Source organism: Nipponia nippon, unplaced genomic scaffold (genome assembly GCF_047370975.1).
Source record: "Nipponia nippon isolate SJK-2023a ecotype South Korea unplaced genomic scaffold, ASM4737097v1 scaffold_1, whole genome shotgun sequence".
Taxonomy (NCBI): Eukaryota; Metazoa; Chordata; class Aves; order Pelecaniformes; family Threskiornithidae; genus Nipponia; species Nipponia nippon.
In genome coordinates this window covers 92,889,823-92,913,459 of record NW_028262290.1, presented here as the reverse complement: position 1 = coordinate 92,913,459, position 23,637 = coordinate 92,889,823, and the positions used below count along the sequence as shown (strand labels likewise).

Here is a 23,637-nt window from a genome sequence, read left to right as displayed (position 1 = left end):
GAATCGATTTGTGTTTTATAGTCAAGTTAAATAGTTTCTGCACAAGCCATTGTAGACTCTGCTGAAATTTATTTGGTTCAAATGTATTCTGTTCACTGTTGGTGTGGAACTGTCCTTCCTCTCTCAGTCACCCACCATGTACTTAGCTCAGTTTATTTCTATGAGGGAACAAGCAGAGATGCTAGGAGGAGGATCCAAATTCTTCCAAAATGAGGTGCATGGCAGCTGTCTGGTAAGACAGAACATCACTTACAGAAAAGAAGATATCCCATTCCTATGGGCGTTCAGACTGCTGTCACCACCAGACCACTCCCAGCAGAAGCCATTCTTTAGTAGAAGCGTAAAGTTTCACGCCAGCCCTCTGTCTTCCTGAAATCAGAGCCCCGCATGTATGGGTTCGGCAGCACTGTCTAAAGGAGGGCCGCGCTGCTTGAACACGGCTGTGGGCTCTGTCATCGCCACCCAGCTTCAGGTGCCTGAGCTGCAGAAAGATGATGTGCTTAAAACATATGACGTGCTTAAAATGTATCAAAACATGATTAAGCAGGCCTGAGCTAGAAATAGAATCATAGAATCACAGAATCACAGACTGCTTTGGGACGGAAGGGACCTTTAAAGGCCACCTAGTCCATCCCCTCTGCAATGGGCAGGGACATCTTCAACTAGATCAGGTTGCTCAGAGCCCCATCCAGCCTGGCCTTGAATGTGTCCAAGGATGGAGCATCTACCACCTCTCTGGGCAACCCGTTCCAGTGTTTCACCACCCTCATCGTGAAAATTTTTTCCTTGTGTTCAGTCTACATCTACCCTCCTTTAGTTTAAAACCATCACCCCTTGTCCTGTTGCAGCAGGCCTTGCTAAAAAGACTATCCCCATCTTTCTTATGAGCCCCCTTTCAGTACTGAAAGGCCGCAATAAGGCCTCCCCGCAGCCTTCTCTTCTCCAGGCTGAACAACCCCAGCTCTCTCAGCCTGTCCTCATAGCAGAGGTGCTCCGTCCCTCTGACCATGGTTGTGGCCCTCCCCTGGACCCCAAATACAGGCTTGAGGGTGGTAATAAAACACAGCGGCGCAGGCTTTGCTGCCGCAGCACAGCAGAGGCGAAGGCGGCAAGGGGACGAGCTCCAACAGGTGCGCAAAGGGGAGCTGGCCTTCTTTTGATTTTTTTCTTTTTCTTTCCCCAGTTTTTCAGCCCCAGCCGCGCCTCGCCTCCTCCGGTTCCGCCCTTTCCCGCGGCTCCTGCAGCGCCCCGGCCCCGCCGCGCCCGGCCTGCGCAGGGCCCCGCCCCCGCCCCCGCCCCCGGCGCCCCTCCCCCGCCCCCGCTGCGGGAGACAATGACGCGGCCCCGCCCCCCCCGCGCGCGCCCATTGGCTCCGCGCTGCTCCCGCATGACGTCACCGGCGGGGCGGGGCGAGGCGCCCAATTTAAGGGGCGGCGCGGGGCGCGGCCGCTGCAGCGGCGAGTGCGGGAGCGGGCGGGAAGGCGGCGGCAGCGGGGCAGCGTCGGACACCGGCACCATGCGTGAGATCGTGCACATCCAGGCCGGGCAGTGCGGCAACCAGATCGGCGCCAAGGTGCGGGGCGGGGCGGGGCGGGGGGCGATTCCCGGTGTGGGGGGCTCCAGGGTCGCAGTCCCGTCCCCAGATGAAAAGCGGCGCGGGGCTTGCGAAGGCGTGGCGGCTCCTGCTCCCGTGCCCCCCCCCCGTCTCCGGCGGTCTCAGCTGCCGCGGGGCTGGGCGCTGGCCCGCCGCTGCCCTGCCTTCCCGCAGGCAGCTGCAGACCCCCCCCCCCCCCCCGCCTCGCCCCTCCGCAGCCACGGCGCCGGCTGCCGAGGGGGGGAACGAGAGGTGATCCAGCGCCACGGATGAACCCCCCGAGGGTGCTGGAGGTGCTGCCATCTTCTTGTAGAGGCCAGAGGGTCTTAAGCCGCTGCTAGACAATGGGAGACAGCCAAACTGAGATACCCGGGGGCTGTCATCCTTTGGGTACAAGCTCTCAAATAATTCACTTGCACGTTGGTGCTCCAGCTGCCCATCTGCCCCCCAGGAATTCAGCCGTGGCAGCCAGGGAAGCCCTTCTGCAGGGACGCACCTTCCTCTGGGCAGCTGCTCTGCCATGCAAGGGAGTGGTCAGGGCCACGGCACGCACGGACTGCGCCGGTGTGGGTGATTGACACTGGCCAGCTGTGGTTAATAATTGCCCTTTTTTCCAAAAATTTCTTCCAGTTCTGGGAGGTCATCAGCGATGAGCACGGCATCGACCCCACGGGCAGCTACCACGGGGACAGCGACCTGCAGCTGGAGAGGATCAACGTCTACTACAATGAAGCTGCTGGTGAGTGCGCCTGCTTCCTCAGATGTCCTTAAATAAATGGGGCAGAAATGCCAGTTCATTGAGGCTGGAAAAATCCCTGAACAAGAGCTGTCATCTGCCAGTGACGCGCCTCTGAGAGCTTTGTTCTCAGAACGGCTCTGATAACATGGTAGTCTTGATCCAGACAGCGTGTCTCTCCAGTAAGATACGGGGAGGCGGAAGGGAGCAGCGCCGGGCTGCCGTGCCGCTGGCTGCAGGGCTGTAACGCTGGCGCCGGTTCCTCCCGCAGGTAACAAGTACGTCCCCCGCGCCATCCTGGTGGACCTGGAGCCCGGCACGATGGACTCCGTGCGCTCCGGCCCCTTCGGGCAGATCTTCCGGCCCGACAACTTCGTCTTTGGTGAGTGAGCGTGGGATGGAGGAGTCCCGAAGCGGGAGCTCCGCGCACAGGGAAGGCTCGGAGCGAGCCTGCGAGTCGCCTGGGGGACCTGAATCCCAGCAGCGCGGTGGGGGGATGGAAGCGAGGGGTGAACCCCGTGGGGCAGGAGGAGCGGGGTGGTCTCCGCGCCTCCCCGGGGCGCTAACGCGGCGCCCTGCTTGTGGTCCGCCCTCTAGGTCAGAGCGGGGCGGGCAACAACTGGGCCAAGGGCCACTACACGGAAGGTGCTGAGCTGGTGGACTCCGTCCTGGATGTGGTGAGGAAGGAGTCGGAGAGCTGCGACTGCCTGCAGGGCTTCCAGCTGACCCACTCGCTGGGCGGCGGCACGGGCTCCGGGATGGGCACCCTCCTCATCAGCAAGATCCGGGAGGAGTACCCCGACCGCATCATGAACACCTTCAGCGTCATGCCCTCCCCCAAGGTGTCGGACACGGTGGTGGAGCCCTACAATGCCACCCTCTCTGTGCACCAGCTGGTGGAGAACACGGACGAGACCTACTGCATTGACAACGAGGCCCTGTATGACATTTGCTTCCGCACCCTGAAGCTGACCACTCCCACGTACGGGGACCTCAACCACCTGGTGTCGGCCACCATGAGCGGCGTGACCACCTGCCTTCGCTTCCCCGGCCAGCTGAACGCCGACCTGCGCAAGCTGGCGGTCAACATGGTGCCTTTCCCCCGGCTGCACTTCTTCATGCCGGGCTTCGCCCCTCTCACCAGCCGCGGCAGCCAGCAGTACCGAGCCCTGACGGTGCCCGAGCTGACGCAGCAGATGTTCGACTCCAAGAACATGATGGCCGCCTGCGACCCCCGCCACGGCCGCTACCTGACGGTGGCCGCCATCTTCCGGGGCCGCATGTCCATGAAGGAGGTGGACGAGCAGATGCTGAACGTGCAGAACAAGAACAGCAGCTACTTTGTGGAGTGGATCCCCAACAACGTGAAGACGGCCGTCTGCGACATCCCCCCGCGCGGCCTCAAGATGTCCGCCACCTTCATTGGCAACAGCACGGCTATTCAGGAGCTCTTCAAGAGGATCTCGGAGCAGTTCACGGCCATGTTCCGGCGCAAGGCTTTCTTGCACTGGTACACCGGCGAGGGCATGGATGAAATGGAGTTCACGGAGGCCGAGAGCAACATGAACGACCTGGTCTCTGAATACCAGCAGTACCAGGACGCCACTGCTGATGAGCAGGGGGAATTTGAAGAGGAGGGAGAGGAAGATGAGGCTTAAGTCCCCTGGTATCAAATGAACTTCTGTAAAGCCGGCATGTGTACTGAATGACTTTTGATAGTGGTGGTGAAGCATGTTCTCTAGAAACTATGTACCCAATTATCCTCTCAGCACTTGTAACTTTGACAGATTTCTCAATGTAACAGTTCTGAATCCCAGTTATTACAATGTTTTTGTCCTTTAATGGTAAGAGCACATAAAGGCATGTATTCTGGATCATGTTTTCTGTCTTTCTTAACACCTCTGTTGGACGCAGAAAGGCTATTCGGCCCATGTGGCAAGAAGTAAGTTTAAAGACGTGTCAGAAATCTTGCAGCACAGTGGTGCGCTCTGATCCACTGAGGCTTACATATTCTCAAAATGTATGCTTGTCATGCAAATATCTTTCCTGTTTTTTCTTACAGGACTCAAACCTACCTGTAACTTGAATGAAAATGGAAAGCCAACTAAAATTCCTAAACAAGGCAAGCACAAACACCTTTAACTTGTTTTACAGTTTAAGTCAGTGTAGGAAATCTTCCACTTGTCTGTTGAAGTCCTCTGCGAAACGCAGGTGTAGATTATGCTTTCCTTCTGGCATCAGAAGCAACCTTAAGAGGAAAAAAAAAAACCAAACACTACTATTTATTATATGCTGTGAGTATAGGCAGTTAAGATATTTGCCTTTTCCTTGCTCTTGGTTACCCAAGTACAGAACTGAAGTAACTCTTGTTTTAAGTACTGTCCCTGTGTGTGTTGTTCAGAATGTGAACAGCAGCAATGGTTGAAGCAACAGGCACACTACTTGCCCCACTTTGGGGAGGATAAACTAAGCTTAAAACAAATTTTTGTGCCCTAGACCCAGTTTCTAGGAACCTTTCTGGTGGTTTGCGAAGAAGATAACATTCCAAAACTTATATGAGCAAGATGCATCTTCAAAAGGTATGTGAAGTACCTGAGCTCTTTTGCCTCTCTGAGAACAGTGGTTGTGCTGGGCAGTGAACACATTGAAGAGGTCACTAGAGAAGAGAAATGTTAACTTCTTGTCACTACCCAGACTTAGTGTTTGAACTTTGTCTAATCTTTCCGCAAAAAGACAATCCAAAACTAACACTGTTCATTCACCTGTGAAAGTAAAAAGGGAAGTCAGGACTTCTTCAGCTGTAAGAAAAGCTTAGCAGTAGTATCCGTGAAGAAAGCTAAATCTTTAATACTGATATGAGTGTGACAAGCCTAAAATGCTACTTGCCATTGCTTTCTATCTGGGAAAAACTTTATATATCACATACATATTTTGAACACTACTTTTCTTTATATGGGGGTGGGAAGTTCTTTATTTTATCCTACCACATACTAAGCAGTTTCAACAGAGCTAAAGCCACCTTGACTGATACTTTGGTATGTTGCCTTCACATCGTCTAAGCCCCACTACACAAGGGTGATCTTTTCCTGGTGACAAGTACTGTTTTGTCTTGGGGAAAAGAGCAATAGGGTGTAACATACCCAGCTCTTCCAGCACTTCTGTCTGAATTTCATTAAGTCTTTCTTTAAAGACCAAACAGCACATAGCTGCACACACCTATAGCACTGTGTATGCTATTAGCTACTGCTGTTAAGCCACTGTAATGCTACCTAACTCTTGCCATCATTCGGTATTTGCATAGTATGGCTCGTTCTCTTACCATGAGAGAAACAAGCAATGGATCTGCACTACAATCAGCAAAAGCTTTTTCTACTTTACTGCTGTATAAAAATCAAGGCAAGAAAAGCTGATGGTAGAAGCATGCATTACTGAAAATGTTAAATTTAAGGTTTTCCTTCTGCTTCGTAATGGAACATGTCATCTCCAGTGCAACAAGGGAAGGAGGGGACCATGTACCTAAGTATTAATTTCTGAGAACACCATTAGTCTGATTTCTTTTCTCATTAATACATGTATGGGGGAGCACTTTGGCATGAAGATATGCAAAGACCTGCTTTACAGTTTATTGGATAGCAACATCTAATGCTGTTACTTCCTTGGCTTGTCTTCCAAAGAGAAGCTATCAGATCCTTGTCTGGTTTTTGTGATGACTTGCCTTAGCTTGTGGAGCATTTCAGAGCTCAGTGAGGCCTAACAGGATGATAGGTGTCCTGAGCAGGGCATGTGGGAGTAACTAGCTAGCAAACATGGAATAAAACACCTGCATGTGATTGTTAGTAAGGTCTCTTGTTCTCATCTTTCCTGTGGCATAATGTATTTCCATGAACAGCGGGGCTGACTTTGACATAAATATATCACTTAATTTTTCACAGCGATGACACCAACGAAACAGTTCCCTATGCTCTGCATTCACAAAAACGGGTTTTGTTCTCCTAGTTCTTTTCTCTTGTGTTAATCATCACAGTCTGTTATTAAATAGTAATAGAACTACTTAATTTGTGTGCAAATCTATGAAGAAAATTCAGCTGGTGAAATCCCAGCTTTTTACAGGAAGCATTTCTGGAGTTTTCTAATGAAGCAGATGGTGCCCTGAGATTTTTCTTGTTTATAAAGTAATATCTCTGAGCATGGTTGTACATTTTTTTTTTTCTCATTCTGCTTTTCTTAAAAACACTGAAAATTCACAGCACAGTTGAAAAACAAAATCTTTGAGGAGGCTGTTCACATCAACAAGGCAGAGCAAACATTGGTATCCTGCGCGTCTCTCTAAGAACTGGGAATCTGTCTCCATTCATAGCATATAAATTCACTGCTCTACTGAAAGGGACAGAAATGAGGTCTCACAGCAAAAGGAATGCAATGGCCGTATCAGAGAAACAGAAGAAATTTGTTTGTTTTGATAAATGTTAGGGGGTGGTTCTGTGTGTGAAGGAGAAAGAGGAAAAGGACCTTACTTGGTTTCTCTTGGAGGACTTTAGGAAGGAGCTTATGAAAATATTGTGCTTTTTATATTGCAAGAAAGGCCCAGCTACAGTGTCTGCATTGTAACCTGCTAGGGAAGTTTAGAATAGCTCTGTCTGTGGCAGTCACAACTTATCAAAATACTTTTTTTTTTTTTTGTCCCCCCTACATTGTGGGTTCGAACTGCTTCATTTCTTCAACCATGGTTTATAAATACTCCATCATATAACTTACCGAGAGCCTTTGATGTGCTTATGAATGTATTCTGCGTGAGCTTGTGGAACCAAAGGGTCTTTCTCACCATGAATTATAAACGTGGGACATTTAATATCTGGCAGCAATTGTTGGCAGATATTACCTAGGGGGAAAATAAATGAAGGTCACACTTCATTTTTAAAATAGTATGAAAGACTGAAATTTCTTCTGTAAAGGGCTGTGAACTCCACTGGGCTCTAGCTATTGCTTCTCCTTGTGGATAGTGTGCAACTGATTTACAGAACTATGTAGTCAGGACTTGAATTAACATTTCTTTCTCCAAAATGTTACTTTACTGAAATTTGCTTCATTAATGGATACAGCGCAAATGGATAGAGCAAATGAAGTACTTCTGTCCCATGCTTCCCCCAGGTTCTCTTTGACTGTTCAAAGCAAACACATGCATCTCTTTCCCAGCTTTGTTCTTTCCAGCCTTAGTGTCTTATGTCCTTCCTGTTTAGGGTACATTTTGTTACACCGATTGTCAGGTTACAAGATTTGCTGCTTTTATCAACAAGTTAACTTAGGTTGTACTCATGCCTGTTCCACCCTCCCGACCCTTCAGTGTCTACAGTGAATAGCCATTTCATCCAAATGGTACTAGAACTATTCAGAGCTTATTCTCCCTGCCCATTCATCTTATAGAACCTCAAGAATAATTTTACACTTACTAGTTTTTAATCTCACTAGAAATAATTTTAATGCTTTTCCTTAGACTCTTCTATTTTCCCCCCTTTTCTTTTCCTGCTCCCTTAGTAACCCAGTTTCCAAACTCTTTGCCTAACTTCCCATGCTCTCGCAAGAGATTACGTGGGCAAAACATACTTGATGAGCTTTATGTTCCACTTATCTTGGAGCTAACTTCGTCCTATTTGTAGTTGTCTCCTTGCCGCTGCCAACAGTTGTACAGTTAGCTCATACCTTAGCTCTAAGGTCATACACTGTTCCACAGCATTTTCCCAGTTGTTTGGTTATTTATATAGTCTTAGTTTGCAGTTCTACCAGATAAATGTTTTCATATGGAACATTTCACCCATGGTCCTCAAACACCTGCACAAATGTTGACTGTTTTTTCAGAACAAGTAACAAGTAAATTTAAGTTATTTACCTAAGCACATAGTTGGCAATCAAACTATTATTTCCCAGTTTTCAGGTCCTAAAACTGTTTTCTGCTATAACCACTAGATTGTATTTACTCCAATAACACAGAAGAGCAAGAAGAATCTTGAATTTTGCAGCTTTATGCAGCTTATTCAGTTTCATTAAGTGTTGGCACCTTCTAAAAATTCATTTCTTATAGCTTTTCACACTAAAAGCTGTCTCATATAGGGCAAATAATCTTATTTCTTAAAAAGAGCTTGAGTTGTTTTTGACCAACAGAGGTTTCGCTGTCCTCCTTTTCTCTCTGATGGGTTTTATTAACCCCTTTTCTTGTATTTGCCATTAAAAACCTTTTGTGCGGTGTGTTTAATGCAAAGGAGGCCTGCTTGCGTTTGAAGTTGCCCTCCCTGAGCTACTCCTGGAAAGAAATTGCAGTCTGATGGTTGCTCATTTTTTTTAGCAAACGTTAGGCTTCTCCCGATATCTGACCCAGTTACAGCACCTAGGTAATTCAGCTCCTCGTTACGTGTCTCCACGGAGCTTCTTTTTCACAGTCACTCCATCTCATAGTGTTTGAGGCATGTGCCTGCAGTAAAAGGATGTCACAGCCAGAGTTTCACCAGCCTGGGCTTTGGACTTAAGAATAAATTAGTTTTACAGAGATGTATTCTAGAAAGGGTAAAATAAAAGCAGATGATAATTTGTTACATCTCTCTACTGGGAGAAATTCTAGTACTGTGTTGCTGATCCTGTGCAAAACTTTATGGAAAAAATACAAAACGATGAAATATTTTCCTTGTAGTACCTGCTGCATGGTAATGTATGTCACCTCCTGTCTTTCATTATGAGGGCTACAGGAAAATGTATCTAAGAGAATTACAGATTCGTTGGTTTATGTACTATGTATTTCTGCTTCAGGCAAATTAAAAGCACTTTTCCTCTGAATTGAAACAGAACTGCAGGTTATTATTCATTGTATCCTTGGCTGCAAAAGCCTATGTAGAGCAATTGCAGAAATCTTTAGAGATAAACATTTAATAATTATTATATTGTCTAGTTTAACTATTCTTTTTGGATTTTAAACACCTAAGCTGTGTCAATAGTGTTTTTTAAATGTTTTGTTAATTCTGAGTTCCCAAAATCTGAACTTCCTTCTTTTTTAACTCATTATATGCTACTACTTTTGAAATAGTGCTTCAGCTCCTGTTTGCAGAAACTAGAATGAACACACCTCACTTTTGGGATATCTTAACAATGTCACCAAGAGGTAATCCTTTGACACTGAGAGAGGAGAGGAGAAAGAAACTTGGGCAGAATACCTCCTGTTCAGTCTGCACAAAAGCAATGATTTAATAATGTAGTTTTGTGGCAGAACAAGAGGAGGAACTCATCAGCTAACGCTTCCCATAAATGCATTTTCCTCCTGTACCTTGCTGGTTCTGTGAACCATCGACAAAGTAATTGCTTTATTCATGCATGTGAGTCAGACCCAGCTTTTAATGCCATATGCAGAGTCCTTCCTTTACTGGCTGCTTGCAGTACTGTTAGATTTTTTTTATCCAGAAATGTCTGCTACTATAATTGCTTCAGTTTAACATTGTAAAAGCCTTACCATCTGATTTTTCAGCAAAGCGAGATATTCCATCTACCCAAGCCTCACAGGTTTTCGCAAAGTACTTATGTCCATACATCTCTTCCAGTGGTTTCTTGACCTTTTCACTCCATTTTGAAACATCTCGGATGCCTACATAAAATAACATTGAAATATGTTAAGTCCTTTCCAGCAACAAGATATAACCCAGTACTGTCAACACCTATTAGGAGTAAGTTTTCAATCCAGACCGCGGATATGTATTTCAAACTTGAAACTGCACTGAATGGTTTTAAATAATTCATAGCATGGAAAGGATATAAAAAAAGGTAGTTTTATGATCTCTGCTGGGGTCTTTCTGAGTTGCAGAAGACCATCTTGTTGTTATGGTCACAAGGAACAACAGGGAAAAAAAAATTCAAAGGACCGAGTCCTAAAACTTCTGATGTTTCTTTTTGGAGGGCCTGCAGAAGCAGACCTCAAGGAGGTACCTTGTGTATAAAAACAGGACTGTTTTAGAACAGTGTGCCAGAGCTGGCAATTCATTTTTGTATCCTTCAGCCTTTTGCTTTGGCTCATGGATGGAAGTTCTTCCATGGCTCCTACCAGCGTTCAGGGGAAGGAAGCTCTTACTAAGGCATTCCAGCAGGCTGACATCATGGTACATTTGCCATAGTCTTACAGAAAAACAAGCAACTCTACTTAGTAGAGCCCTGTGACTCATGGCAGGCTGGCTAAAGCTGTACAAATAATCTGACATTCTAGTTATTTATTTATCAGATTTACCTATTTTTCCCCCTAAAATTTTCTGTACTGCTCACAAACCAGGTATCCACAAGGGTGACTTTCACTAAACTATATTTCAGCTGTGCAGCTTTGTATCGACAAAGCCCAAAACAATGTTGGCATAGCAGAGAACCTGAAAGAGACCTGAAAAGTACTGAATCATCAAACAGCAATATATGCCACTAGAAAAGCTTTTAATTGGTTTCAAATGGGAATTAAGGGAAGAAAGGAGTGAGGTGTGAATCAACAGACAGAAGCTGTCCAGCCAAACGAGCAAGGCAGTAGTGACTGAAAGTGCTTTAGAACAACATCTGATTGGAAATTAGTTTGCTCACCCCAGGCTAGCTGTTACTGAACAGCTGTTTCCCTTACAGGATCTACTGTTTTATCCTTGCAGCTGGCCTTAATTTAAGAAAAGGTGGGGGAGGGGGGGGGGGGGGGAGGCCAATGTTGAAAGGACATATATACCAAATAAGCACCTTTCTCTCTTACCAAAGCCTCCATTGCAGCTGAGATGCATTGATGGGCCAGTTGTAGAAGGCTTGTGCTGCTAATCTCTGAGTTCTGGCACCCAGAGAGAGATGTTGAAAGCACCAGTGCACGAAGAGGCCAAAAGTCAGCATTGCTGTGGGTGCTCCGTGAAAAGTAAGAGTTCTCTTCTTTAAATTTTTTTTTGTTTGTTTTTTATGTTTTAGCCTGTTGGCTAATACTGACATGCATTTCATAATTATATAATAAAAAAACTTCATAAATACAAAAGCACGTAAAGAAATAAAGCAGCCCTTTTACAGAGCTGAAAAGCATTTTGCTTACTGAACTAAAAATATACTACTAATACCAGTGAAAGTGCTTTAGTATAGGTGAGGTAAGTACACATGTGCAACACATACACTTGTAATTTAGCTGAGGCCAGACAGATTTCACAGTTGGTATAAATCAAACTCCAGTTGCTAAAATAAAACATTTACATTTACTGGGTTACATTTGTTGAGCGCCTGCATGGTTAACTCTTTTAATTTCTAATTTCAAAAGGAAATACGGTCTCTTTCTGAGTTCACTAGCAGGTTTTGCTGTTTTCCTTTAGAGAGTGACAAATGATCAGGTTCTATTTGATATGAGTGGAATAAGGATCAGAAATCCTATGTTTCTTTGCTTTGCAAAGGTTTTGTAACCACGATAATTAACTTTAAGGGAATGCAAATTAGAAAGGCATCCTGGGACACTTACTTGAATGATTCATTTACTTCCTGAACTCAAATGTTAAGTTATGAGCTTGTTTTCTTACTGTCTATGTATTATATAGCCCCTAGAGGCAAAAGCTGTTATGTGCTAGCCCAGTGATTGTATGTGGACCTTGTTTAAAGGTTGTGTAAGATGTGAGAAAAGAAATCAAGCCTGGGGTCAATAGTATTATTTGGAATTCCTTTTTAGGAATTTGTTACAGCAACAAAAATTTGACTTTCTGAAAACTACCGATAAGCTATTGTAACTTATGCTTTTCAGCAGCGTAAGTTGGTAAGGACTTGTTAAAAATTCTATTATATTACCCCTAGAGTAATTGTTAGGGAGTTTCTCACTACAACTTGAACCTATCCCTGTACTTAGCAACTTGGTCAATTTTGTGTCCTGTTCCTTTAGGTTTGTTGTGTCTTCAACTCTGTCTCCACTTAGCTACTACATGACTAAGATTCTTAGGTCAAGAAGAAACGAAAATAATTCTTTTAGGATATGATATTCACTTTGTACATACCATTATAAATTCTCACATCCTCTTGAGTAACGCTGGCATTTGCTCCCCAGACAACCAGCTTGTGGATAAGAGTTGGATACTTTGCAGCTGCAATGAGTGCTGTAATTCCACCATCACTCCACCCCAGCAGAGAGAACTTCTTAAATTTCAGTGCCTCGATTTGTACAAGAAAGTTATATGCAAATCATCAGCTGGTTTTACAAGCAAATATCAAATATTTCTTGAAAACTAACTGTACAGATTTAGACACAACACTACGTAGTTGAACTATAGTTAGCTTTCATAATTAGAAAATATGATTTTCCTGCTATATGTAAAAATACTTAAGAAAAGGTCGAATATTTAGAAAACAAGAAATTATACCTGCCCTTCCAATTTTCTACAACTATTTAATGAAACAGGTAGTAGCCATATTAGATCCTTGCTGCATTTAAAAAAGCCCTCTTGAAGTGAAGAAATGTTTATTTACAACGGAGAGTAAAGACCTTTTCAGAGAGCCTGATGGTATCAAGAATCTGTGGATTCTCTTGGTATAAAGTTGGCAAAGACTATCACAGTGTGGGATGGTAGGTAATCCAACACCAAGATGAACTTAAGAAAACGAAAAGTTTAAGACTTGAAAAATGGAACCCAGTGACCTAATTTACTGATGCTAGCTGATCTAAAAAAATTACTCTGTAACAACCAAAAATTGCTTAAAGGATTTACTACAGGATTGTATAACATTTTAGTGCCTAATTCACATTTTGTGAAGCTTTTAAGTGTACATTTTAAATGTTACTTCATGGTGAATTGCAATGCAAAACAATAATAATGAAATTCTTCCTTCTTGAAAAGGAAGGCTCAGGGCAAAAAACAGGACAACCAAGACCTTAATTCTTTCTGACTTGTACAACGCTTGCCACTAGAATTTGAAACTCTTGTTTCTTCATATACCACGCTCTGTGGTAGGGGGTACCAGCAGGGCAGGAGAGAGGATTTCGTGTGTGCGATGTTCAGCGGGCAAAGGGCGGGAAAGGTAAAGGCACTCGGGAGCAAATGCATTTGAAGGTTGTTAAGCAGTTTTTGCAGTTTTGCATATAGAAGCTTTGGTTTGTGAACTCTTTCGCAAACAAATGTAGAGGCTTCGAGGTTTTTTTTGTTGTTTTTGTTGTTGTTGTTGTTTTTTTGGGTTTTTTGTTTTTGTTGGGTTTTTTGTTGTTGTTTTTTTTTTTTTTTTCCAGAAATTGCAGCCTTTTAGATGTGATTAAGGAAGATATTGTACTTTTGGAGGAGAAAGAGCAAGTTAGCTGAATGAGTTGTTTTGGTGCTTGGTGTTTTGTTATTGGAAGTCCAGGCCTGCTTTCTTTGGACAGAGGAAAGCAAAAATGCAGGCAATGAGAGAAACAACTACAGAGAGAGAAAAAGCAGTTTCTAGTCTGCTTGTAAACTCGATGCTCAAGTGAGGCGTAACTTTATCAGTCAACTCAATACTTAGCAAACTTCTCTCACTACCAGGCTTTTCTGGTTTTGGCTTCTTCCTTGGTATTAGGCTCACTGCAGTGTTGCTCAATACTAGATTTCACCCTGCTAAGCTATAATTATTAAACAGAAAAGAAATAAGGTAGGGGAAAGAAAAGGACATGTAAAGTAAGAGCTGACAGCAAGAAAAGAGAACTTTCAATTTTAGCAGCTGATCACAAGCTGGCCCTGGCCTGGTGAAAAAGTAGTTATCTGTGACCAGCTTTCAGTATCGTGCTGCTGGAGGGTTACCGCTGCCTTGGCAGGTTTCAGGAGTTGGCAGCAGTGCTTGTAAAGCTCACGTTTTTGCTGTTGCTGCCGCTGTTCTCCTACCACCACTACCAAATTATGGATCTCAAAGTCAGGTGATGGGTGGAATAGCTGATTAAAATTTTTATTCTTCACGCCAGGTTATTTGCCAGTGCTTCAGCTGAGATCTGTTTGCCGCCAGTATTTCACTTGTTTACTAGCCATTACCTTGATGCATACTTTGGGTTGTCTCAGGATGCCTTTGCAGCAGGAGGAATTACATTTATTCTTCGCAGCCTTCCAAAAACCAATGTGATATAACAGATTTCTTGGATACTATACGCATGTGTGCTCGCTTTAATCTTCAGCTACGTACAGTGCAGGCCTCTGCCTATCGTTGGCAATCACCTGAGGGCTGGCTGCACCTCCCCAGTTCTGTGGGTGATTCTGTGTTGGCCTTACCCCGTAACGAACAAAATCTCTTTTGAAATCACCTCCGCCGTCCAGACCTTTGTGGAATGCAATCAATCACGTATCCCGTGACAGAAGTAGCTTACATACTCTGTACTGTATGCTTTCATTGGATCACAGGGAGTACACCACAAGGAAAGGACGCAGCTGATCTACAAGAACTTGGAGAAGCCCAAGCCCGTCCTTTGACTAGGGCAGCAGCTCTGAAGAGTAAGAACCTCTTAAATACCAACACTAATTATTTCCATGATTGTTTTAATGCTATTGACCTTTGCTGTTGTTAGACGTTGGGATGGAGCGCAGCACAGTGGACGTATTTGCATTATGCTCCTTTTGTTTCAAGCAAAGTCCTTCAGAGAACACATACGGTGGTACAGAGCAGCGTCAGCTGCGTCAAGGTGCTAAACGCCCTGCAGAGTTTCAGCTTTTCTTATTTGACAGAAACCTTGCCGCACTCACAGCTCCGGCAGCGACGCCAGAATCTGAAGGAGCCTAGGATAAAGGTTCTGAAGGCTCACCTACGCGGATGGGTTTTCTGGCAGAGTGCAGGCAAACCGTACCCATTATAAAGCCCTCTGCAGGAGGTACGGCTTTGTTTTGTACTGGAAATCCTAGCTGGGATGATCCTTTGGGGTTGTGCTGAGCTTTATATGTTATGCTAAAATAGAAGCAAGTTACTACACCTGGGGAGATTTTAATAGTTGGTTATTATATGCTTTTATCAGTGAACATCTTCAAAAGGCCAGGATGCTTTGTCTCATCTGTTTTGGCAGACGTAGAGATTGGTAGGCTGCCGTCCTCTTTGACTGGACACTACAGGGTTACCTTCTTTTTGGGGACCGCTCTGTTTTCTGTTTGGCGTTTGTTAGTATTTGGACAGAGCCAGGAGAGGGGGTTACAACCGCTTAGACTGAAAGTTTGTCACCTATCCATGGCAGCATCTTTATTTTCTTTGTTAGTGTAGCAGAAGAAATTGGTGATTTATAGTGCAGAGAGATTGCTTTTATGGTTAGAGGGCAAAACTGTGTCTTAATCCTGATTCTGCCGTCAGACTGATTTTGTCTCGCTACGCAGAATGCTCCAGGAAGGCTGCATTTCCAGTTTCAGATGGGTTTCTGCAAGGTTACTGCTTATTACAGAAATACAGTTGGATTCACTGTCTGAATCTTGTCTCATAATTTTGGAATTTTAATGCTCTGCCAACTTTCTTAACATGGCCAAAGAGACCGTACAGCTTAACATAACAAAGCCAAACTATTAGTTAAAACTAAACCAGAAAATAGCGTTAGCACTTACGGGACAGAAAAAAAGAGCAACACAGAAACATAGATTTGAAATAAAAAATTCTGCAAGATGGAGAAGCAATAACAGCTTTAGGTCATATTCTGTATAACCACAGTAGCTGTATTAGTTATTAAGATCTGGTATGATCACAGGAACCCTTCGATTTCCCACAAAAATTATTTCAGTAATATGCTGTAAAATGCAAAGTGTCAAGTTAATTTTTAGAATCAGATGTTTCTTGAAATTGGCTGCTCAAGGTAAAATGCCAAGATTCTATTAGCTAGAAAATTTTCTAAGAGCCTTTCACTACTGTAATCCCTTCAGTTAAACCACTTAGCATAGACTTTGTTTTTTACATACATTTTACCTCAACTCACGTGGTTCTTGGCTGCAAACCTCTTAGGGCAGGGTCTTGGAATAAAAGCATATTGCTTTATAATGAATTCCCACTGCTGAACCTCTATGTATATTGCAGAAGAGATGGAAGAAGAAAATATTTTCCAGAATAGTGTGCATCTGTCCAGTTTTAAGCCTTCATTTTTATGCTGTCTTGCATAACTTGCTGTCTGCTGGAAACAACCTGCTTAACAGTACCCTTCCTCCTCCTCAAAATTTAAGGCAAACAGATTTTAAATATATATAGATAAAATAAAATCTCAGAACAGATTTACCTGCATAAGATCCACAGCATCTTTTGCATCCCTCTCAAAGAAATCTGGAGGAAAGTCTCGAGATGGAGGAATGGACTTCCCATATCCCCGAGGATCCCAAGCAACAATTGTGAAAAGTTGCTTATTCATAGATTTAAGCTGTGGTCCAAAATCAGTTTGACCACTCCCTGAAACATTATCATTTTTCAATTAAAGTAACCACCATATAATACACACATAGTATACATACTCTAAATGGAAACTGGGGAAACTTGTATCTTAATTCTACAAAAGAGGTTATCCATCAACTGAAGTACACTTTATCTCTAATTGTAACTAACCATTGCAACTCTCAGACAGGAAGTACCACAATAAAAATCTTCAGCACCATCTGCAATACGCTCAGAGCAAACCATTAGGCAGGTAGGTAAGCTTATCAAAAACTGGGGTCTACACAGATGCTTTAATACAGAATCTTAAACTGAGTTACCTGGGTAGGGATTTCTCTTTACCAGATTTAAAGCACTAGCATGGTCATCGCTGTTTATCTGGACAGCACAGATGAAACTGAAAGGGGAGGAATATACTGACTCGAGCTACAGATTTGTAGGTGAAAAGCGCTGTGTGAGGCAGTTGTTCTTATTTGATAAAACACTTCTATGAGAATAATGGTGTTTAAAGCTGAGCTTTAAATACTTTGTTGCCTGAGGAGACAGTGGTGACACAAAAGCACAAAACTGTAACTTTTGATTTTTCTAATCTGTATGTTACCAAAGTAAGTCAAATACAGCGTTTGTTTCTGATGCAGAACAGTTTCTTTTATTGATGGCTCAGACCTTTGAAGGATTAAAAAATTAACTACTCCAGTCTATTGCACTAAGCTATCTATGAACACTAGCATGAAGGTAAGACTGCAATTTACTTCTTGTTTGCATTATGGACGTGGTAACAGTATCACAAGCTACTTGATTAAAACCTGCTCAGATCTAATATGTTATATTCAAATGATGTAAATCGAATATCAAATTGGCTATCCATCATTATATTAAAAAGGCTGTTTAAGAGCATTTAAGATTTTGTTTTGTTTACTTGGAGAAATATGTCCTCAGATACCTCTTCCTATACCACCAGCTGGTCTAAATGATAAAAGAGGCTGTATATAGCATGCTGTGATGAGCTGAGCACAGCCTGGCATGATCTCTTGCAATACCAATTAATAGCTAGAGTCAGAAGCAAAATATCAGGTTGTCTGAAAAATACCAGCGCAACCTGATTAATATCAATCACGTATTCTTACATAGGCTTTGAATGAACTTCTGCTCTATCATGCACACCTTGCTATACTGTATTTTTTGTAACTTAAAAAATACACAAGGCTGAGAGCATATCTGAATGCTGTGTCTTGTTGGTTTTCTTAGCATTTTTCTAGTTAGAAAGAGAAGCATCACTTTTGTTTTAATGTAGTTTACAAATAGTCTAGAGACTAATTAATTCTGTTGACCTGAAAGCACTTACCTTGTTGCCACAACACACTTATTAGTCTGTTAATACTGTAAGTAGTGTACAATAATATTGAAAACTTAGTATCAGTACAAGAAGTATGTGACAGTCAGAATGTCAAGCTCACCCTCACAAGTTACCCCAAAATATTAAACCATAAACTTAATAATGGTAAAGATAGCAACCCTGTTACTGTTTATAATAATGCTAACTGAACAATAGCAATGTACACCTAATAATAATATTGCTCACAACTGAAGAAATAATACATTATCTCTATTTAAAGAGTTAGCATTGGCAACAGGATTAGTAGTTTAAAAAGCTGTTTAGAATGAACAGGTTAAAACATACGACTACTAAAGCACCCCTAGCATTAACTTTTTTCCACCCTCCCCTTGAGAATTCTTTGAAAGAAAGAACCACTTCACAAAGACTTGAAAATGTTGCTGCCAAGAAGAACAAATGTTTCCTGCTCTTCCATTCTTGACATTCTATCATCTTGATCCAGCAGTTCAGTTAAGCGTAAGCCCAACTCTGAGCACAGTAATGGTCCTACTGACAGCCTGCCATGAACTGCTAGTAAGTCTGACTGGTTCTTTAGAACTGCAAGAACTCAGAAAAAAAAAAAAGCCTGTGTTAATTTTAAAAGGTTGTTATCAAAAGCATTGGTCTCGATGGACAGATACCACTTAGCTAGCAGAACCTGTTGTCTATCTCAAAAAGCCATTGAGAATCTTAATGATGTTGCCCTGAATAACCAAAACACGAAAATACATTTTTAAGCAAAGTGCAAGTCTCAGCCGTGCCTTTTTCACTATGACAATAAACTGCAAGTGCTGCATTATGTCTATTAATTCAATTGGAATGCATCTAGTTTCTAAAAAGGAATGCATAATTCAGTCTGTGTAACAAATATAGCTGACCTGATTTTCCCCCGCCCTGTTATTTTGCACCTTGTGTAGCTATTTGCCACCTGTGCTGGACACCCCCTTTGCACAGTTCAATCCCAAAGTGCAAGTGACTATTACACAAGTCAAGACATTGTGTAAAAGGTGCCTGGTGAGATAAATGAAATCTTTAAAAACTGTTGACTGATTGCAATAACTCTGCCTTTTCCTATCTGTTGTATGTGTAGCAATTTGTTTAATGGCAATGCTCCGTAAGCAGGTCTTGAACATGTTACAAAATAGTTTTGTGCATTCCAGCTTGAGACCGGATGGTGGAAGAGGTGGTTGCTCTACAAAGATAAGACAAAATCTCCAGACCTAGCATTCCGGGAAGCAGAAGAACTGCATGGCTTCCTTCTCCTGTCTGCTGATAATGCAGGTGGACTCCATTCACTTGGATTTTGGCAGATGTTATTGAAGTACTAGGGATGGGGGAAGGGGAAAGAAATAAGAAAACATTCAGACAGTTAATTTTCATTCAAGGAATACAGAATAATTACTTTTTCTAGATATTAACGACAATACAGTGAGATTTAAATGGGTCACTTGCCTTTCACGGGTGCACAGAAGACTAAATAAAAAACTTGCCAGGAGCAGAGAAGTATCCAATTGTGACCACTATGTAACATTTGTACTTAGGTTTCACAAATGTAGTTAAATTACTTAAGTTAAAGGGGAGGAAAAGAGAAGTCTGGACTGTGCAACAAGGGGAATATAAAAGCAGCTTTACGTGGCTACAGAAACATGCTGAGAGAAATATACAGGAGAGGAGAAACCTCATTCTGTCACAGCATAACTTTTGAAACAGCTGGTATTCACCCTGTAATTACTCAACTGAGCCTCTCCACCTGCCAAAGAAACCACAATCTATTGTTACGGTTCCTCATGAACCAGAGGGTCTACAATGAAAACCACCTTGCACTGAGACGAGGGTGGAGGAGTGTGATAATAATATATCTGTCAGTGTAATCTCAGCAGGACATCATGCTTAATGGGAAAATACCGCATGACCAAAAAAACCCACTCACGAAAAAAGTACCACAGAAACCGACTGCATAGGCCACCTCCCAGCCCTGACCCTTAAACCCCTACATTACCCTTCAGTACAAAGCAAGACATATGTGTAAATGCAAACAGGTAACCCGAGATACCGTGTCTAGATACTAACACCTAGTGAGAAAGCAAATGTAGCACAGATTGGAGGGATCTTCTTAACATCTGTTCTCCCAAGCAAATTTGTGCCCTAATGGTTGAAAGACATCTTTTCACCAACCTAATTCATTTTATTTAAAGGTAGCAATACGATAAAAAATTTGCCATTTCGTTGCCTAATGGTTAACCCTTATTCCCTGCACTTCTCAGTTTACCTAGATTAAATATTCTTGCCCTGTGAATTCAATCAACGTGAATTTCACACACACACAGAAATGCTGTTTTCCAGTCTTATATGTATCAATAATCTCTATTCCATGACATGTACTGTGCAGCTTATTAAAAATTCATTTTTAACATACAAATGCTGAACTAATTACAGCACAAAAGCATAGTCCCACCTGTACAGAGTTTAAAATGGTGGAGTGAAAGCAAAAAATTCCGTAAACTTAAACCCTTCTCATAAGGAAAATGAAAACGAGCAATAGCTTGCGAGCTCAGGTTCCCAGTACGTAAGTGGCAGCGAAACGACACAACCTGCTCAACACAAAGCCATCTGGATTTTACATAAAATCTTGGTTGACATAACACAACCAGTCGTGCCACATGCCTAACTATAAGCTGTGGCTTGGCAGAATAGGATCAGCTCTTTCTACCTGTGCAGCTGCAATTTGAGAACTGGAGTACAAACGCAGATCTGTGGCAAGACTACAGCTCAGAGAAACTCATTGTGTCATTATAGCTTCAGTGAGTTTTGCTGAATTGTTATGCAAATGTGATTCAAGTGATTAGTTCGACTGTAATGTTAAACCTCCGTGAAGTCCATGTATCACACCTGATGTGGCTATATACTTCACAACATGAATTCTGACTGTAGCATTCAGATGGCCGCCTTATCCCCTTTTTGAATATCTGACTTTTGCTTTTTTCTATTTATAAAAGAAAATGTTTTGTTATTTTTTTCTTGATATACCATCTCTTGGTTTGTAATTCATTTCAACAGGTTATTTTATCATAGTTCTCACCACAGCAAATGAGCACCTTGCCCTTATTAATTTTTACAGAAATATGTGAATTTTTTTGCTTCTCATTAGCAATTGCCAAAAACATTTCCAGTTCTGAACACAACTGAAATAATCACCATCCTGTTACCTTTTTTTTAAAAACGGTTACCAACATGTAGTAGACAATATACATCCCTTGTCTACAAAGTATATTCTGCTTTCCTGATTCAGATGCTAGATTTTTTTACACAGTTCTACATGTTTTAGGATTAATTATTAGTATCAGGGGCTTGAGAATTTTGCTGAGTTTGTCATGCTTTTCTGTTCTTGGATTGTGCCTCAGTGTAAAGTCCAATGAAATCCAGGAGTTCCACTAAGAGAGTATTTTCAATACTTTCTGGACTAAAAACAAATGAGTTGGGTTTTCTTGACGTGCTGAGAAACTGTGCTGGAACTGGCTACACCTAAGACAGATTTGGTCTTCCCCACACCAAGTTTCTGTGAGTCTGCAATCACTTCAGTATGCTTGTCAGCATGATGACTTTGCTTCTGTCGAGTTTTCATAAAGACTGCATTTTCCTTTGGTTGGCATAAGCAGAAACCATGTTAAAACCCAACAAAAAACACTCCACTATTTTGTAACTGAATTAGTAGTGTTAAGGTTGATGGCTCTTTGAGAAGCATTCGATACATACTGCCTATGTTGACCAAGACAGTACAGATGCAGAGTAGGCAGGTCTTGTACTGTGGAGGCCACACTTCACCTCATACTCTGTAGGAGTGAGATTAATCTGGGAACTACCTTTGTGTTCCAGCTGTGCTGCAACACAACCTAGTCTTTATCTGTGCAGGGGAAAAAAAAAATTGTGGCATTATGTCTGTTTTCCATAATAGGATTTGCAGAATAAGCAGTATTCTATATATTACATATATGTATTCTCTTTGCAACCCCGGCGACCTCCAGGAAACACCTTATCGGCAGGTGGCAGAGAAGGAGGGCGGTCAGCAGCACGTCCTGCCTTGCAGGGGGGAAGCGGCCTCGCAGAGGGGAGGGTGACAGACACTGACGAGAAGGGGCTGCGGAGCCTTCCCTGCACAGCTCCTTCCAGCACAGGGAAAGCAGCGAAGGACAGAGCTTTTCCCTCCCCAGCGAGACGAACCTCCCCGCCTAACCGCAGAAGCAGGCACCTCAGGGTCCTTGTCACTCCCCCCCAAATCCAGTGTGCACCCACTCTGCTAAAACACCCCCCTCCCCGGCCTGTCAAATGTCACCTTCCGCAAGCCCCGGGCGGAGAGGAGGGACGAGGGAAGGGGGGAAGGAAGCGTCTGTGGTTTTTACCCGTAGGAGGCAGCCGGTCCCCGGGGTGTGAGCGGCGCGGCCCGAGGGGGCGGCTGTAGCAGCAGCGCCCGGAGGGCCCTGCCCGCGCTCTGCCGAGCCATTTTGCCCGCCGAGGCCGCCCCGCCGGGGAGGGGAGGAGAGAGGAGGGGAGGCGGGGCGGCCGCCCCGCCTCCCCTCCTCTCTCCTCGCCTCCCCGGCAGAGCGGCCTGCCGCCGTCCCCCGGGAGGCGGGAGGGACCGCGGGGACCCCGACGCTCAGGGGCCCCCGCGCCGCCTCTGAGGCGTGAGGGGAGGACGACAGGCGGTACTTGCCGCCTGCTGCCCGCGCTCTGATTGGCGGACGCCGGTGTCACTCAGGGCAGGGCGGCCGTTGCTGAGGGGAAGGTTTGGCGCCTCGGCTTTCGCGTCCCGCCCCCCACCCCCCTCCGGGCGGGCGTTAACGGTCGTCGGTCGCCGCCTCAGGAGAGGAGGGGAGGAGAGGAGCGCCCAACCTTACGGCAGGTGGTCAGCTGCACCGCTGGCTGCGGCCGGGAGTCGGGCACTGTGAACGCCTCCATCCTCTGCCTGAGGTGTCTGCAGGGAGAGAAGATTCCTGCCCTGGGAAATACAAGGGACCAGGTCGTGAGCTGCAGCTCCAGCTCTGCTCGCAACATGAGAAGCTCCGTGGACTGTGAGAAAACAGAAGACATGGTGGTCATCTGTGACTCCCTGTGCAGCTGGGGCAGTTGGGATAGTGAGGGCATCTCTGGGGACTGCAGCTCCCCTAAGGCAGTGCCTTCAGCGAGCTGCCTCCAGGCCCTCCACAGGAATTATTAACTCTGCCTCACCAACGTTTTTTGTAGGGCCTACTTGTGAGGAGAGCACTCATCCCCTGGCCAAGCGCTTTGGCCTGGCAAGTGCCCATGCTACTCAGGGCCAGCCACCTCTGTAGCGGCCTGACTACCTTTGCTCACCACAGCACTTGGACTCACTTTCCTCTGGACTTCCTCGCAGGTTGCTCATAAAGCACCAAGGAGACTAACCACTTTCCCCGGTGTGTGCTTTCCAAGTGTGGAGGAGAATGACCAGCCCTGAGTCATGGCCTGCCCAGGGCAATGGTGTAGAGGGCTGTGAAGGTAGCGAGGAAAACGGCAGAAAGCTGTAGAGCTGGTACCAGGCTTGAAACAGAACCAGGAAACAAGGTCTCCTGCCTTATACTTGGATGAGAG

General features: G+C 44.2%; 2 protein-coding genes and 1 long non-coding RNA gene across 3 annotated transcripts; 2 read left to right on the top strand and 1 right to left on the bottom strand.

Moving 5' to 3' along the window:
- The first annotated feature begins 1,423 nt into the window (after nt 1-1,423).
- Nucleotides 1,424-4,204, top strand: LOC104021837 (tubulin beta-1 chain). The gene is made up of 4 exons (XM_087762377.1): nt 1,424-1,573; nt 2,225-2,333; nt 2,602-2,712; nt 2,928-4,204. The coding sequence occupies exons 1-4, from the start codon at nt 1,517-1,519 to the stop codon at nt 3,986-3,988; spliced, it is 1,338 nt and encodes a 445-aa protein (XP_087618503.1). The 5' UTR covers nt 1,424-1,516; the 3' UTR covers nt 3,989-4,204.
- On the bottom strand, nt 4,148-22,571 carry BPHL (biphenyl hydrolase like). Its single transcript, XM_087762486.1, has 7 exons — nt 22,431-22,571; nt 19,254-19,357; nt 16,510-16,676; nt 12,335-12,488; nt 9,820-9,951; nt 7,086-7,209; nt 4,148-4,578 (listed from the first exon to the last, which is right to left on the bottom strand). Exons 1-7 carry the CDS (start codon nt 22,529-22,531, stop codon nt 4,491-4,493), a joined length of 870 nt encoding a protein of 289 aa, XP_087618612.1. The 5' UTR covers nt 22,532-22,571; the 3' UTR covers nt 4,148-4,490.
- On the top strand, nt 4,594-16,503 carry LOC148057472 (uncharacterized). The gene is made up of 3 exons (XR_015705826.1): nt 4,594-4,909; nt 11,082-11,229; nt 14,245-16,503. It is a non-coding gene; the product is annotated as an uncharacterized LOC148057472 (long non-coding RNA).
- Nucleotides 22,572-23,637: the final 1,066 nt, after the last annotated feature.

Coding starts and splice junctions, on each gene's coding strand:
- LOC104021837 (XM_087762377.1), top strand. CDS start 1,517: ATGCGTGAGATCGTGCACATCCAGGCCGGGCAGTGCGGCAACCAGATC. Junction 1,574..2,224: donor GCAACCAGATCGGCGCCAAG/GTGCGGGGCGGG, acceptor AATTTCTTCCAG/TTCTGGGAGGTCATCAGCGA. Junction 2,334..2,601: donor CTACTACAATGAAGCTGCTG/GTGAGTGCGCCT, acceptor TTCCTCCCGCAG/GTAACAAGTACGTCCCCCGC.
- BPHL (XM_087762486.1), bottom strand. CDS start 22,531: ATGGCTCGGCAGAGCGCGGGCAGGGCCCTCCGGGCGCTGCTGCTACAG. Junction 16,677..19,253: donor TCTGCTTCCCGGAATGCTAG/GTCTGGAGATTT, acceptor ATAATGTTTCAG/GGAGTGGTCAAACTGATTTT. Junction 7,210..9,819: donor CTTTGCTGAAAAATCAGATG/GTAAGGCTTTTA, acceptor TTTTCCCCCTAG/GTAATATCTGCCAACAATTG.